The sequence below is a fragment of the Panthera pardus genome, unplaced genomic scaffold, assembly GCF_024362965.1.
Source record: "Panthera pardus isolate Hobbes unplaced genomic scaffold, ASM2436296v1 HiC_scaffold_22, whole genome shotgun sequence".
NCBI lineage: Eukaryota > Metazoa > Chordata > Mammalia > Carnivora > Felidae > Panthera > Panthera pardus.
The window spans coordinates 47,513,499-47,530,745 of record NW_026526788.1 but is presented as its reverse complement, the minus strand read 5'-3'; the positions used below and the strand labels follow the sequence as shown (position 1 = coordinate 47,530,745).

Genomic DNA, 17,247 nt, shown 5'->3' with positions numbered 1-17,247 from the left:
CTACTAGAATCATCTGTTTTCACTTTCTGGGAGGTAGATACTGTTCTTGAACGCTTCCAGGTAAATAACCTGGGTCCAGGTCAAGGAATTTGCCTAAGGTCATTCAGGCAGAAATCGGCAAAACCCGAATTTGCATTCAGATCTCTTTGGGTCCAAAGCTGGGGATTTTTTCCCCTGCTACAGTTGGGACCAGCTGGGGAGAAAAATTAAAACCCAACATCTGGACTAGTAATGCAGTAGTACCCAACATCTGGTTCCCTGGAAACATCAGGGCAATTAAACATCTGATTTCCCACCCAGGGATCCCCAAAGGCAGGTGGCTTTGGTAGGGCAGAGCCCTGACCAGAATGGTGCAAGCAGGACAGAAACGCCTTCTGAGAGGGGCAGTTTGAAGAGAAAATGATAAGGATGGAGAGGCAGCGAGGTCAGAGGAGAAGATACTGCTTTGGGGAATCATCCTACCTCTACTTAGTGATGGGGAAGGGATGGATGGTGGAGTGATGGTGGGTGGATGGATGGATGGATGGTGGGTGGAGGGGTGGATGGAAAGAGGGAGGGAGGATGGAAGGAGGGCAGAAGAGTGGACGGTTGGTGGAGAAATACCTGGAGGGTGGATGGATAGATGGTGAGTGGGTGGATGGACGGTGGAGTGAAGGCCAGTCTGTGCCTTTCTTATGTCTGCTCAGTGTTCCTGGAATTAATTGTCATCTTCGTACCTCCGGAGCCTAGCACAGCAGCTGCCACAGAATAGGTGCTTGGTAAACTCTGTCAAAATGGGAGTCTGACCCCACTGGCCTCTGACCCCTCAGGGGCCTTTGTTACCACCTCATGGGCCCTCACTTCACACACACACACACACACACACACACACACACACACACTCTCTCTCTCTCTCTCTCTCTCTCTCTCTCACACACACACACACACACACACACACACACACACACACACAATTACCTTTCTTCTCTCACATGTCCCATCCTAGAAGTGTGTTTAATATTACTTCCATGCTGCCTCGGCCCAGCCTGTCCTGCCCAAACTGTTAAACCAGCATCTGTAGCCCACCTCTACCTATATTTTAAAAGCTCCCGGGGGGATTCCAGTGTGCAGTCAGGGTTGAAACCGCTGGCCTCAATGCCTCCCTTGGCCTCATCCTCCACTCAGTTGCATGTGGGGTGACGTCTATTTCCTGGGGTCTCCGAGTGCATCTCCTTCCCTCCCAGCTCTGTCATCTCTCCCTGGGACATTCAGGAACATCCTTCGACCTGCTTCCCCAGGATCCATCCCACACAGCAATTGGAAGTTCGTTCTCAAGCACACATACAGTTTTTTGGAGGCTCCTTCTATAAGGGCAAATCTAATTCTTTTACTCCTCCATCTAAAATCCCTCAGTAATTACCCCAACTACAGGCGAGAGTCCAGACCTCTCTGCCCAGCTCCCCTGCCCTCTCCCTTGCCCCCAGATACAGGGGACACTTTAGCCATGTGCGCCCAGCACCAGTTTGCAGGGCATCTTCTTGCCCTTGCTTTGCATGAGCTATTTCCTCCACCTTGAACACCATCCTTCCTTTCTTGGCCTGGAGAAATCCAACTCCTCATTTTTAAGGACTTGGATGAGGTGACCCTTCTCCAAGAAGCGCCTAGAAGCCCCTAGGCCTGAGTGAGGTCTCCTCCCCTGTGCTCCCCAGCACTGGCCACACAAACCGCCATTTCTCCAATGACACATCGACCCACCTTTCTCCACGTCTGCCGTGTAACTTGGCCCCTTGAGCTATGGACTGTTTGGAAGGAACACAGCTAGGAAATCTTGAGATGGGCCCTCAGCCCCTCCTGGTACAGCACAGCTGGCCACATCAGCTAAGCCTCACTTCTGCTGGCTAAGGACCATGAGGTTCTAGGAAGGAGATAAGAGATGTGTCCCTGCATTCGAGGAGAGCACAGCCTGAGCCAAGGGGACTAGACCTCAGGGAGGTAGCTCAAAGCACCCCACCCCCACCCCAGGGAGATGAAGGGTGCATGGGAGAGGGCTCTAGGCCAGTGGAGGGTGATCTTGGGAAGCTAACATCTCTGAGCCTCAGTGTCTCACCCACAGCTCCTACTCGGGGTCATTGTGAGAATATAATGGGGCTATGTGTCAACCCTGCACAGAGAAGTTTCTCCCTAAAAACAGCATTAATTTCCATCCATTTTTGGTAATGGGGTCAGGCCAGCCAGGACCTGGCTGAGCACCTGCCCTCAGATTGGCCTCTCCCCTCAAGGACTCATAGAGGGACCGTCACTCTGTCTGGTGTTACCTTGTCATGGAGTCCAGGAAGGCTTCACAGTAGAAGGGCATCTGACTTGGCCTTGTCACCGGCCAGGCACACAGTCAGGGGCCTAGAGGGATGGGACAAGAATGCTCTGGCAAGGTCAGCTCTGGGCAGAGGTCAGCTGTGGCTGGGCCTGCTCACAGAACCGAGTGAGTTGTGACATTTCCTGGGGGCATCAAAGCAGGAGCAGCTTGTATGTTTACTCACTGTTTGCAGCCCCGGAGTTCGATTGCAGGAGGTTGGCAGGCTGATAAGGGAATGTACCTTTAAAGGAAATTGAGAAAAAGAGCTTCCTTCCTGGTAAGGTAGAACAGTGCAGAAATATGACTGAGTTCTGGGAGAGGTGACCAGCCTGGTGCCAAGACCAAGGTGCTCGACCCTTACCCACTGTGCATTTCCTGCCAGATGAGACCAGGTGGAGGCAGCTCCTTGAAGGAGCGTCCTTCTCCCCAAAGTCACAGGGGCACCTCGCCGTAAGCACAGACATCTTCCTGGGGACCGGGGGGAGCACGGTTACAGCCTTCATGGACTGCTCTGGACCTGCATTTGCAGTGCTCAGTGAGAAACAGGGAGACGGGCGAGAAGTCAGAGCCACATTGCAGAAGTGTGGCCTGGCAGCCTTTGAGGGCCTGACGAGAGAGCCCAGAGGTGGGGAAGGGGCTGACTGAAGACGGGGAGTGGGAGAGCAGGGAAGAATGTAGGATGTCGTGTGGATGGACCCGGGATCCCGTTGGAATTCATCAAAATGGGGAGAGACTGAGGGGGGCACCCAGGGCATCCTTGACGTGTGCATCTGGGTTATTGGGCAAATGGAGTGATCATTACAAAGGGAAGCTGATGAGGGGGTGGGGGCACCTTGGTGGCTCAGTCGGTTGAGCAACCGACTTCAGCTCAGGTCACGATCTCACAGTTCCTGAGTTTGAGCTCCACGTTGGGCTCGGCGCTGGCAGTGCAGAGCCTGCTTGGGATTCTCCCTCTCTCTATCCCTCCCCTACTTGTGCTTTCTTTCTCTCTCAAAATAAATAAATAAACTTAAAAAAAAAAAGGGAAGCTGGGGTGGGGAAGAAGCAGGGGGTAGATGAGTTCAGCTTAGGGGCATTGCTGAGGTTGAAAGCCCCAAGCAGCCTCTGGAGGTGCCGTCCAGGCTCAGGGCCGAGGGCCAGAGGCTTTGTGCCAGGGAGGGGCCGGGGGGAGTGTGGTCTGACAGCTGTAACCCCATTACCCCCTGCTCCCGGCCCCCTAGACAAGTCTCTGCAGCTTGTTTGGAGACCAGGCAAAATCACATGTATGGCAGCTCCTTGAGGGGAGTTGGTGGTGAAAAGAAGGGATCAGGTGTCTGAGATGAAGAAGGTCAGGAGCCTAGAGGGGATAGAGGGGATGAGTGGATGGGGCAGAGTTCCAGAGCAGGAGGCTAAGAGGGGGAGTAGGGTGGTGAGGCCTGGGGTGGGGCCGTTCGTTTCTCCAGAAACCAAAGCCGTGATGGGTTCTGTGCAGGAAGAAGACCCCACGCCCTCTTAGTGTCACCCCAGCTCAGAAACAAGTCGGCTCCACGTGACCAAAGCACTCAGAAAATAGTGTTCTTCCGTTAACTTCACAAATGCTACCCAAAAGCCCCTGATCTGGGAAATTTTAAAAGCCGTGTATGTCCTCCTTCTAACTGATGTCTGGACGTCTATATATCAACCCTGTTTACCTCTATCAAATTTTGTTAGACAATCAGACATGCGTCCCATTGGAAGATAAATATGTTGGGGAAATGTGGGGGGGGGGGCAACCTCCCACCTGAAAGGCAGACAACCTGGGGAATTTTAATTATATTTGCTAAAGTAGCATTTTGTTGTTGTTGTTGTTGTTGTTGTTGTTGTTAAAAATGGATCATAAAAGGGGCGCCTGGGTGGCTCAGTCGGTTGAGTGTCCGACTTTGGCTCGGGTCATGATCTCGCAGTTCGTGAGTTCAAGCCCCACACCGGGCTCTGTGCTGTCAGTACAGAGCCTGCTTTGGATCCTCTGTCCCTCTCTCTCTGCCCCTCCCCCTGCTTGCACTCTCTCAAAAATAAATTTAAAAAAAAATTTTTTTTAAAGGATCATAAAAGAAGACGTAACAAAACATTAAGTATGGTTTCCCTAAAAAAGGGTGTGTTCGGCCGTGAGATTACTTTGGAAGACCTTGCAACGTCTTCAGCAGTGGTTCTCAAACCGTAGCTTGCAGCAGAATTCTCGGGGCGGGGGGGGGGGGGTTGCGGCTTGTTAAAAATCTGGATTTCTGGGCCCAACCTCCAGAGTTTCTGATTCAGGGGGTCTGAGGCAGGGCCTGAGAATCTGCATTTTTAACAAGGTCCCATGCATGCTGATGCTGTAGGTCTTGGGACCACTGAGAACCCCTGCTCTCCAGGACTGTTAGGCCTTGACAAATCCTGGTGTAAAGAAATCTGTTTAAGGTCCCTGTGCTCTCCCAATTCCTCAGACTGGCTTGCCTTTCTGGGCGGGAGACCCCACGGAGCAGGTGTCCCACAGGGCACAGGAGGGAGGAGGACCTTTCCCCTTCTTATTTCCTCACTCCCCTGTGTCCTTCTCAGCTCTTCACTTTAGTTAGCTCCACTGGCATTTATGGAGTGCCTACTGTATGCCTGGACCCTGGAACTGTTCTCAGTACCAGTGGTCCCTGTCTTTTCTTTTCCTGTGCCCCTCCCCCACGTCTACCTCAAGCCTGCCCCAGGACTAGAAAAAGAAAATGCCAACTCCTGCCATGAAACAAACTCAGTAAAGGAAGGTGGAGTTTTAACTGAATGTGGCTGTTTTTGCAAGGCTCATTCTACAGTAGCTGAGCTCCTCCCGGACACTGGGCAGCTGCCCCAAGCCATCCTTGCTTAAGGTGGTAAGGACAAGCAATCAGCCAGGCTGCCCAGTGAGGGAACAGGAGTCCAAACACCTTCTCTCAAGCATTCTTATGCACGTGGATCTGTGTGGGACATTGGTAGACACAGGTTTTGATCAGGGCGTCTGAGTGGGGAGAGAGTCTGCATTCCCAGCAAGCCCTCGTGCTGGTCTCTGGACCTGACTCAGAGCAGCGAGTGGTTGTACTTTGCTTTCCTGGGGAAAAAAAAAAAAAATCTACTCATCTATTAAAATTACAGTAACAAGTATCAACCCATCACTTGTTACCCTTTAAAGCAAAAGGTTGCCTCATTTAGAGCCTGGCAACCAGGGTTGATTCAAACTCTAGCTGTCATCTTGGGAGAGCTGTTTCGGTTTCCTCTCTGTAAGATGAGACTGATGAGGTCTAGCTGCTAGAATTAAGAGATTTAAGTGAGCTCCTGTTTGCAGCGGCCCCACGGTGCTGTCCGGCACACCGTTAGGTGAGTTCCCTCGAGTGTCTCCATTCTGGATGCTAGGGAGGACTTTCTCCTCACTCCTGAGCCCGAGGCAGGAGCCGGCTGGGGAGCTGCCTCCTCGGGCACTGCCACTGCCCATTTGCTAGCTCTGCTGGGCTTCCTCTACCCCTATGGGAGCAGGGCTGGAGGAGCCACTCCTGCTCCTCCTTTGACAAATGCTTATTGAGCTCCTGGGGGGGGGGGGCAGAGAGGAATCAAAAGTGGCCTTTGGTACAGCTCCAAGAAACTCACAGTATAGTGGGACCAAGTTGTGGATAGTTCATCATAATAGCATGGAGTAGCTATTCCTTAGGAAAGGAGTGCAGGGGAGGAAGTAACTCGGGCGGGGGTGGGGAGGGGGACTGCATTAGAAATATGCTTTCCAAGAGAGAAGATGCCCAACCTGGATTTTGAAGGATGCATAGGAGTTTACTATGCTGATTGGAGGAGTAGAGGGGATAGTATTTTAGGCAGTGAGAACTCTGGTGAGCCAGGGGGACCAGAGTAGAGGTCTGTGTGGGGAAATGGTCAGAAGGTGGGCAAGGAGCCCAGCCTTTACCTGAGAGGGGGAGAGGGGGAAAGTACCGTGGTGGTCCAAGAGGCTCAGCACTTTAGTGTCAAGAAGAAAGGAGCTGGTTGTCAGATGCACTAGAGAGATCGGGGGAGGTTAGGGCTGTAGGGCCCTTCGGATGCAGCCGCTAGGAAGTCACCAGTGCCCTGGATGAGAGCACTTTCCGGGGACAAAGAAGACAGGAAGAAAAGACCAGGAAGGAGGTGAGGATTCCTCCGTGAATTGGGTGTGAAGGAAGAAAGAGGATGAGTGAATGAGAGAGGAAGACCCAGTGGAAGGAAGAGGGTAAAGCTGTGCTGCAGAAAGGATTTTGGACTTGTCTGCTGGTCCCCCAGAACGCCAGTACCTAAGGCTGCAGCCTTTAATATTAACAGTGAGTGATAATTATGGCATGACTTGCTAATGTTTGTGGAATTCTTTTTATGTACCAGTGTTTTCTGTACATCATGTCAGCCCTGCGAGGCGGGGCAGTCATGTGCCCGTTTCATAGATGAGAAAACCGAGCCACAGCAAGATTAGGGACTCGCCTAGGGCCACGTGGCCGGGAGGCGATGGGGCGGGATCTTAGGCCGGGCCCTTAACCCTTGTGCTGGCCAGCACCATCTCAGCTGCCATCTGTCGGGGACTCCCAGCCCCATGCAGATTTGTGTCCAAACACAAACACTTGGGTCGGGGGTTCTGAGACTCCCTGGTCCAGCCCCCGACCAGTGCCTGGCAGTCCCCTGTGCATGGACAGTTCCTGATAGAACCCGCAGACCCAGAGCCTCGCTAGCCTGCATCCCCGCAGCCCACGCCATAGCGTGCCACTGTGCCCATGGTTAAACCCAGTCCCGCCTGCGGAAAACAAACTTGTGGCCGAGGTCGCCAGAGACACCCTCCCCGTTGAACCTCCAGCTCGGGGCAGTCGTTTCCGTGCCACTTCTGGATAACTCCGGTGGCTTGTGTCCTCCGGGCCACCTGCTCTGCCTGGAATGCGGCTAGCCCTCCTCAGGAAGCTTTGCCCCCAACTCCAAACAGCCAAACTGTGAAGTGGAAAATGGAGAAGCTGTTAGAAGGAAAGGGGCAGGGGAAGCAGAGGCGGCGAGGGCTCTCCCCTGTCCTGCCTCAGAGCAAGCACGTTCCCGCCTGGCTGTGTGACCTTGCGTGAGCCAGGCGCCCTCTTTTGGGCAGGTCCTCTTCGTGCCGTAACAGACCTTTGAAGCCCCGGTATTCCTGTTGCGATAAGCATGTGGAAATGTTTTGCCTGTAGATGACATGCAAATATTCTCCTCCTAATTCCACTTCTTTCTGAGTCTCTGGCTTCCTCCGAGTACTGCCACACCCCACCGTGTTGTCAGTGCCAGCTTTCTGTTTTGAAGTCAGAGAGACCCAGCTGGGGAGACCGTGAGCCACATGGGGCTGTGACTCACCCCTGGTTCCTCACAAGATCCCCCAGGGCCGAGGACCTCTTTCCTGGGCACCATCTCGTACTGGGCTGGGGCTGCCGGGATTGTAGCGTCCTGGGAAGGCGTCTCCTCCCTCAGAGATGAGTCCTTTTCCATCTGACAGTGGGTGTCACAGGGACGTTTGTTCCTCTAGTTTAACAGTGGTTCTATGCCAGGAGGCTCAGCCGACGGGGGGAGGTGGAGGAGGAAGGGGCAACAAGTCTGAAAGAAGCTTCCCTGGGGGCCTGCCTAGCGGTGGTGAGGCACAAAAGCAAGTGTGTAAAATAAACGTGTGGGGAAAACCCCCCAAAAAACCCCAAAACACAAAAAACAAGCACACGTGTGAAAGGTCCTCCTTCCCGGGGAGGGGTTGGGGTAGAAGGGTCGAAGACACCAGCCTAGAGGAAGACACCAGGGTCATTCTCCAGCCCCCCGGGGTGCTGAGCACCTGCTGTGTCTGCCACTATACCCAGGCTGCACTCCAGCACCTTCCAAGGATTCAACCTGTCAGTAGCCTGCAAGGCAGCTGGGTCATCCAACTCACAGAGAAGTCAAGGCTCATGGCCCCTGGGCTCGCTCCTGGGCAGTGTGGGCTCCTAGGGGGTCCCAGGGTGGCATTTGTGAGACTGAGGGGGGATGCGGAGGGGAGTCATAAAGGCATGTCATGTTCTGCCTCGGGTGCCTTTTCCATGTCTGGCAGGGCTGGGAGGGGCCCCCTGAGTTTCCTGCTTATCTGCCAAGTCGCTGCACTCAGTCACAAAGACTTGCCGCCCTCATGCATGCTCCCTGGTGCCTCGCCTGCAATGAGACAGCCATCTGTCCCCATCAGCCAGGTGGACTCTGGACAAAACACCCAAACTTCAGTCCTTTGATTCTGCTGGCAAAGGTGTGCGGTGGCTTTGGGACTCCTGAGCCTTTCTGTGACAGCACTTGGGCCCCAGCCAGCACCTCCCCCATCCCCCTCGTCCCCCAAGTAGTGAGTCCAAGGAGGTTCCCCGGGCCTGCACGGGTTAGGGTACTGCTTCCGGGAGGGGCTGGGCTCTGCTTGGGAGGTGGGTGGATAGGAAGGGGAGTTCCCTGGCGCCGGCCAGCTTGGTCCCCTGCCCCAGGTATTTGCACTGCCCTGCTCAGTGATCCCTGCTGCCTGAGCCACCGGAGCACCTGGAGGTCTAGGCTCAGCACTGAGCAACACAGACTCGCCTTTGCCCTCCAGGGGACTAAGGTAGACTCAGGTATTCGTGTTTACTGTACTTAATCTGCCATCAGCACTGCAGACACAGCATCACAGGCAGCCCGGTCTGGGGAAGGGACGACTTCCCTGAGATCAAAGGAGGAGTTGGGGGTACTCCAGGCGAGCCCTCCAGACACCCCATAGGCTCAGGAGGTGACAAAAGGGGCACTGGGTATTCCATGCAAAGCCCCAAGCAAGGACATACAGGTAGGAGTCTTGGACTCTGGAGGAGTGGACAGTGAACATTGACAGTGGGGAAGAGACACGATAACTGCCTGGTATCCTCAGCGGTGGGTGTGGCCGAGAGAGAGAAACTAAGGCAGAGTGTGTCCCATGAGCACTGGCCAGAATTCCCTAGCCTCTGTCCTCCATCTTGCTTGAGTTAGTAGGGAGGTCTGGGACACCTCTCACTCTCCCCCACCTTCCCCAGGCCCATCCCACAGTCGCCTCCTCCAGCCAGCCCCTGGGATTGCTCAGGCCACTCAGATCTCACTCTTGAGTACCTGCAGCCTGCATTTTAAATTCATCAAGCTCCTGTCCTGGCTTATTTTGCTATCCTGTGTAACGAGCATTTGGAAAACTATCTCCCTCAGCACCAGGCACAGAGCCAGAGTTAAGCAGAAAGCAAAGGATACGCTCGATGGAATCCCTCATCCCCTAAAACCCCAGAGGACTAGGTAGAGCAGCTGCAGAGGAGATAACGGCGCTCTGTGCCTGAACGCTTTGCACCGAGGGGGGGGGCAGCAAAAGTTTGATGAGTGAATGAATGAAGGCATGGACGAAAGCAGGCGTGGACGGGACAGGAGGCACTGTGGACAGTTCTCAAGGGCAGCGGCCAGTCTCTTTCATAGGGGAGATGCCGTAGGGAGAGCATCGGTGTAGGTACCTGCTTCCGTCCTGGTTCCACAAAGCTGCCCCCTCAGAGCTGCCCTGGGTTCATTTCCTTGCTGCCCAGGAGGTGTCTAGAGGCCTCATGAGACCACAATATGAAGGGGCTTTGCAGAGGGGGGCAAGGCCAGAGCGAGTGCCAGTGGGGACGCTGTCTCCTGGTCTGCAGGATGGAGAACCTGTTCATCAACCGCTTCATGCACATGTTCCAGTCTTCCTGGAGCGACTTTGCCGACTTCGAGAAAATCTTCGTCAAGATCAGCAACACTATTTCGGGTGAGTGTGCCTTTGGGGTCTCTCGTGGTGCTGGGGAGACTTGCCTGGGAACTGGAAAGGGCTGTCCCGCCCCTCTCCGACAGGCTGGGCACCCGTGCCCCGGGTCCCGCGTTCACTGGCCTTCACCCTCCTGCCCAGAGGTTTCTCCTCCTTTGGACACTCAAGACTGAGCACCCTCACCCTCACTTCATCAAGTCTCAGAAATATCAGAGCTTTGTGTTTACATGAATCGGCCATTTGTGGCGCTTCTGAGCAGAGTAAAGGCAGAACGTAGCTTGTGTTTAAGGATTTGCATGAAAGCGACTTTGGGTTCCCTTGGAACAGGATGTGTTTGGTGAAGCAATAGCACTGTACTTGCCAGGGATAGCACGGAAGGAAAACACGGCAACAGAAACATAAGGAAATGGGAATGATGGGTGAGGGACGGGTATTGAAGTAAGCACCAGGTGAAAACTGCCTTTGTGGACTCCTCCCCAAGACTCCCCCGCCTCTGCTCCCCTCCATCCCCCTCCGTCTCCCTCCATCCGGGGTGGAAGGCCTTGAGTCTCTTTTTCCCCAGAGGCACAATGTTGTACAGCAGATCTCTAGAACGTATCCATCTTGCTTAACTAAAATGTTACACTCACTGATCCGTATCTCCCCATTTCCCGTCCCCGGCCCCAGCAGCCACCAGCCCACTCCTTGATTTTATGGGCTTGACTGTGTTAGACAGCACATGTGAGTGGAATCGTGTGATATTTGTCTTTCTGTGACCGGCTGATCTCACTCAGCATAATGTCATCTCCACGTTCACCCACGACGTTCATTTCATATTGCAGAATATCCTTCTTCTTAAGGCTGAATGCTGTCTCATCATATGTATACAACACACTTCCTTTATCTATCCCTCTGTAAATGGACACTTAGGTTGTTTCCGCATCTTGGCTATTATGAAGTGTGCTGCGGTGACGTTGGGAGTGCGGATTTCGCTTCCAGATCCTGATTTTAATTATTTGGGATAAATACTCAGAAGCAGGATCATTGGATCCTACAGAAGTTCTATTTTTAATTTTTTGTGAAGCCACCCTACTGTTTGCCACATCGGCCAAGCATTTTGCATTCCCACCAACCCATGCACAAGGGTTCCAGGTTCCCCGTGTCCTCACCAACACCTGTTGTCTTTTGTTTTTATAACAGCCATCCTGTCAGGTGTGAGGCAATATCTCATTGTTCTGAAACGCATTTCCCTGATGATTCGTGACATCGGACATCTCTTCATATACCTGCCATTTATTTGTATGTCTTCTATGGAGAAATGTCTGTTCAAGTCCTTTGCCCATTTGTTAATCAGGTTATCAGGGTTTTTTGCTGTGGAGTGGTAGGAGTTCTTTACCGATTTTGGAGATGATGCGTTATCAGATGTGCAGTTTGCAAGTGTCTTGTATTCTGCAGGTTGTTTTTTCACTCTGTGGACTGTTTCCTTTGCCGTGCAGAAGGTTTTTAATTTGATGTGATCCCATTTGCCCATTTTTGGTTTTGTTCTTGAGAAAGGGATTCCTCCGGAACCTTCTGAGCCGCGAAGGGCAGCTCGGGGAAGACAAGGTGGTGCCATGGCCTGACCCAGTGGCCAAGCAGTTGGGCACAGCAAGCAGAGTTCCAGGTTGACCAGCTGTGCAGCAAACACCTGGGAGAAGGGACCCAGCAGCGACTCTGGCCCTCAGCCAGGGTCAGGAGGGCTGCAGCCCGGGTTGCCCCCACTCGGAGCTCAGGCAGGGCCACGATCTTCTCCCCCATAGAGCGAGTCATGAAGCACTGGCAGGAAGACCTCATGTTTGGCTACCAGTTCCTGAATGGCTGCAACCCGGTGATGATCCAGCGCTGCACGAAGCTGCCCGAGAAGTTCCCTGTGACCACGGAGATGGTGGAGTGCAGCCTGGAGAGGAACCTCACCTTGGAGCAGGAGATCGAGGTAGGACCGGGTTGTCTGGTGATGCTGGCCAGGGCCAGCTCAAATGGCCAGGTCACCCTCTGTCAAGCGGAAACCGCTTTCTGCTGGCCAGTGCTCACCAGCCCACAGGCCACGATCTCCGGGCTTGTCTGCCGGGCCCATGGCGAAATCGGCTGCCCTCTGCGAAACGATTTCTTCCCTTCCCTGGGCATTTATGGAAACTCTCGTGACCAGTGCCAGAGGAGGGATTGAGGAGGATACTTCTCAATGCTCAGGGGCTGGGAACGTATCCATATTTTCAACATCGATATCACTAACGGAAAGAACTCCCTCTGAGCAGGAGGTCAGTTGTGGGCCAGGCTTTGTGAGAGATGCTTTACACACACGGTCATCAAATTGTCACCCACCTTGCAAAGGTAAGGAAACTGGAGGAAGAAGCAAACCTTGTATCAGAACAGAAAAAGAAGGGAGAAAATGGATGGAATTTTTAACTTTCAAATTAGAAATGTGAGTGTCTCCTGGTTCTGCCCTCACCCTCTCCCCAGACCTCCTCTTGGATCACCTGCAGGGACTTAAGGGACAGGAATGGCCCTTGCTCTCCAGTCACTTGACCTCTTCCACCAGATCCAGGATAGCGGGGCCCTTGACACCTGCCCCCCCCCCCAGGTGTCTAGGTGGCATTCTGTTTCCGGTCACCACGTCTTGTTTGCTCAGCTTGCCTTGGGGCCCAGCTAGAGAGGGATGGTCTGTGCCATCTGTGGACAGACCTGCCAGCCCCACATCCTACCTACCTGACTCTGGAGACACCTGCTAGGCTCACATCCCTTGGGAGTCCCACCGCCCCATGGCAGGTGGTCCCAACCCCCTCGCCCTGACCCTGCCCTGGCCCCAGCACACTACCTGGTCACATGGACAGTTGACAAGGACAACACATGCCCCCACACAGGCACACACTCACACATGCATGCACACAGAGCAGTATTCTTTTGTAGACTTAATTTCTGGATAGATTTATATTGCTTCAGGGGCTATAGGTTTCACAATTCAAATCAGAGAATCAAAGAACCTTGAAAGCCACAGAATCCTAGAACTGGAAGGGACTTAGTAGCTCTCTGGCAGGGGAACAGCTTCTGCCTGGGAGTCCTTGCCACCTCCGGAGGTGGCGGGGGGTGGGGGGGTGCGTGGTGGCTTTCTTTGTCAGAATGGTCATCTTTCCTGTGAGTGATGGTCTTGAGGTTTAGCTGTGGTTTTGGTCATGAAGCAATAATTTAATAGCCGCCACTGACTAGAGTCTTAAACACCATCCGTCTCATTCAACACACTATCCCATCTCTTACACACACATCTCTCATCTCCTATGGCACAATTCCTCATTTCCTGAGTCAGTCCTTAGGGCCAGGAAAATGGAATACGAGGACCAAAAAGAGAGGACAGGGACAACAGACAGACAAAACACCAATGTCTACTACAGAATCCCAGAACATCAGAACTAAGAGATAGGATTTTCCCCTTCACTTTTCAGAAGGATGAAACTGAGGCCCAGAGAGACGAGGTGGGAAAAATAACAGAGAAATGCCCCGGGTACAGGCCCAAATCCCAGGCCTCTTGGTTCCCTGGCCTGGGTTCCCAGGGCCTCCTGTTAGCCTGGCATCATCACCTTAACTAACCTGAGTCTTCTCAAGATTTGATCGGCAGCCACTCCTTCTGTGCAGTACTTATGATGGTCCTCAAACTCTGTCCTCCCCATCCCTGTCCCACATGCACTGCGGACAGACTGCTCCGAGCTCATCACTGGTGTCAGATGACGGCCATGGCCCTTAAGGAGGAAGGTGGAAGGAGGAAGGTCCTTAAGGACCAGGCCCCTAGCTCCTTTCTGGTCTTTGGTCCCCCTCAGCGGGATTCCTGAAGCATGTGCTCGGTGGCCCAGCTGGCAGAGTTGTGGACACACATCTCACCTGAGCACCTGTGGACCCGACCTGCCACCGGTCCTCTACCCAAATTCTTCAAGCTCTTGGGGCGCCTGGGTGGCTCAGTCAGTTGAGCGTCCGACTTCAGCTCAGGTCATGATCTCGCAGTCTGTGAGTTCGAGCCCCGTGTCGGGCTCTGTGCTGACAGCTCAGAGCCTGGAGCCTGTTTCAGATTCTGTGTCTCCCTTTCTCTCTGACCCTCCCCCGTTCATGCTGTCTCTCCCTGTCTCAAAAATGAATAAATGTTAAACAAAATTAAGACAAATTCTTCAAGCTCTTGACTGAGCGGGCCCCAGCTTTGTGAAAGGAACCCTCACAGCACTCAAGTTGGGCCCCCTCTAGAAGATCCAAGTGTATTCCGCAAAAGGTGGCTTTCTCCCTTCCCCAAATCCCAGGCACGTTCAATTTTTTTTTTTTTTTTTGAAGTATAATAACCACAGAAAAGAGGGGCGCCTGGGTGGTTCAGTCGGTTAAGCATCCGACTTCGGCTCAGGTCATGATCTCACAGTTCCTGAGTTTGAGCCCCACATCAGACTCTGCGCTGATGGTGAGGAACCTACTCGAGATCCTCTCTCTCTCTCCCTTTCTCGCTCTGCTCCTCCCCCACTTGCACTCTCTCTCTCTCAAAATAAACAAACTTAAAACTTTTTTTTTAATAACCACAGCAAAGAGTAGGAATCAGGAGTGTCAGCAAGCTTGATGCATTTTCACCAAGTGACCCCAGCATGCCACCAGCCTCAGACCAGGACACAGAACACCCTACCCAGGAACACAGACCCCCTCCTGCCCCTGTAGGCTCTCCCCTGACCCTGAAGAGCCCACCCTTCCCCAAACCCTGAGGACCTCCTTGGACCCTGCAGACCCCGCTTCTGCAGACCCTGCCCCCCTGCCCCTTCAGCCCTGCCCCCCTCCAGCCGAGCTTCCACCCCTGCAGACCTGCCCCTGTCTCTCCTCCAGACGCTCAACTTTGCCTAGTTGTGAACACCATGTAAATGGAGTCCTGCAGCGTCATTCTTTGGAATTTATGTTCTCTTGTGTACTTTATCTGCACTCTCTCTTTCTTATCAACCTACCGCTGTGGGTTTCAACATCTTTCATGAGGGTCTAGAAGCCTCCATCCCCAGAAAACCACCGCAACCTCTGAAAGCTCTTGATGTGCATCGGCCTTGAGTCGGGGGCCAGCACTATCAATTCTGAACTCCATTCAGACGCTGGGGCCTCGAAAGCGCCTCTCCCTCCCTTAGGCCTGATTCTCGGCTCCGTCCCTGGCTGAGACTGATGTGGACATATTTCCCCTTACCTCCCACAGCAGGGGAACATTTTCATCGTGGACTTTGAGCTGCTGGATGGCATCGATGCCAACAAAACGGACCCCTGCACTCTGCAGTTCCTGGCAGCGCCCATCTGCTTGCTGTACAAGAATCTGGCCAACAAGATTGTCCCCATTGCCATCCAGGTAGGCGGCCCACCCTGCTCCCTTCCCGGACGGCTCTGCCCTCGGCAGCCAGGGCCCGGGGAGGAATTTTCTAGGTGTCCACCGGAACCTCCAGGAGGAAGAGGCCACTCTGCTTCTCATCTCCTCGGGAGGGTGCCAAGAGCTGAGGCCTCTGCCAGGTGGACAAGAAAAGCCAGAACTTAGGGCTCCCTGCCAGCCATGGGGAGGGCTGTCCGTGAGGAGCAAAAAGGGCTTCCCTCCCCCAAGATACACTGGACATCTTCCTGCAGAGCCAGGTGCTCCGCTGAGGACCTACCCTGGAATAACACACTACACCCCGCCCCGACTCCCAGCATCCTGGTTGTTGGGCGGGGGACACAAGTCCAAACACCAGAAGGGGCCAGGCAGGGGAGGCTGCAGGATGAGCTGGAGATTTAGGCCACAAGGGGGCATCATGGAGGCTGGCCTCACGAACCAGCCCAGTCCTGCGATGCTGCCTTCTAGTGTCCACAGGTTGTTCTGTACCAAGGAGGAAGGAGAAGGAGAGAGGAGCAGTCTGGGGAGAAGAGGCAGGGGCAGAGCGTCACCTCTCCCATTCCTGGCTGCCCTCTGCTTCCTCAGAGCACCAGGCACATTGTGGCCACTGGTATTCAGACAGCAGGAAAGAACCCCCACCCAGGACAGCACCAGATGTAGGTCTGTGAAGGGGGGCTGCTGCACAGGGGCCCCCATGGGGAACAGGTGGACAGGCATTCAGCAAACTTTACTTTGAGCCAGCTGTGAACCGGGCATTGAGTGCTGCGGGCGTAATCACAGATGGTTTTGCCAGGTGCTCACCATGTGACAAGACTGTCCCAAAGATGACACCGTCCACAACCCCTTACCTTCAATTCTGAAATCTAAAAAGTTCTAAAACTGCTAGGTTTTTCAAAAATTTGCAGCAAATTCATTGGCAGCAAAACTTGCTCTGAACCGAAAGGAGAGACTGTTTAGAAGCTTTGCCTCATTCGATGTGACAGGCGTGTGTAGCACTACCGAAATATGTGTGTTTGATTGTGAAATATTACAGGGCATGGGAGAGAGGTGTCACATAATGAAGTACATGCACTGCCAAAATCCTAAAAATTCTGGATTCTGAAACACTTGGCCGTCAGGGTTTCAGAGCAGGCCCCGCCTCTGTTCACGTGGTCGTCATTACAACTCCAAGGGCGGGGATCACTGCTGTGGATCATATTCAGCAGATGAGAAAACAGACACAGGCGCACACAGTCCGTACAGCCGGTATTCACGCCAGGCCGTCTGGCTCCAGAGTTCGAGCTCCCATCTCCTGGTCTCAGGAGCACATCTTCCCCCAGAGGGATTCCCAGCCTATCAGAGAGAAGCCCTGTGCTTCAGAAACTGAAGGGACAGGCAATGCAAGAGAAGCAAACAGAGCTAGGAGATCAAGGAGAGGAGCCATTGACCACGAGCAGGCACCTTGGAAGCAGCCTGTCCTCCAGAGACTTCTTGGAGGGGCCTGGAGTCAGGGGCCTGGCTTCAGTCCCAGCTCTGCCACTTGTTAGCAGGTGTGGGACCCTGGGCAAGTCACAGTGTTCCTGAATCTCTTCCCTCTACCGAAAATGCAATCTTTGCAAACTGTAAAGAACCACAAAAATGAAAGCAAGTAAATCCAAAATCTGGTTCTCCAAAAGGTCGAAGAAAATAAATCACCCTGTCATGAAGCTAATGAAAAGGGGCCGGGGGGGGAGCAAAAATATACAAGATTAGGAATAAGAAGACATAATCGCAAGAGTGCTTTTTTTTTTTTTAAGAGTAATAGCATGGCAACAAATTTGAAGAAGCTGAAAG

The 17,247-nt window shown here is 53.4% G+C and overlaps 1 protein-coding gene across 1 annotated transcript in view; it reads left to right on the top strand.

Moving 5' to 3' along the window:
- Nucleotides 1-17,247, top strand: part of ALOX5 (arachidonate 5-lipoxygenase) — a 49,899-nt gene that overhangs the window by 22,416 nt on the left and 10,236 nt on the right. The window contains exons 5-7 of the mRNA XM_053909705.1: nt 9,964-10,070; nt 11,846-12,018; nt 15,274-15,420. Coding sequence (XP_053765680.1) covers nt 9,964-10,070; nt 11,846-12,018; nt 15,274-15,420 — 427 coding nt within the window. The remainder of the gene's footprint in view (nt 1-9,963; nt 10,071-11,845; nt 12,019-15,273; nt 15,421-17,247) is intronic.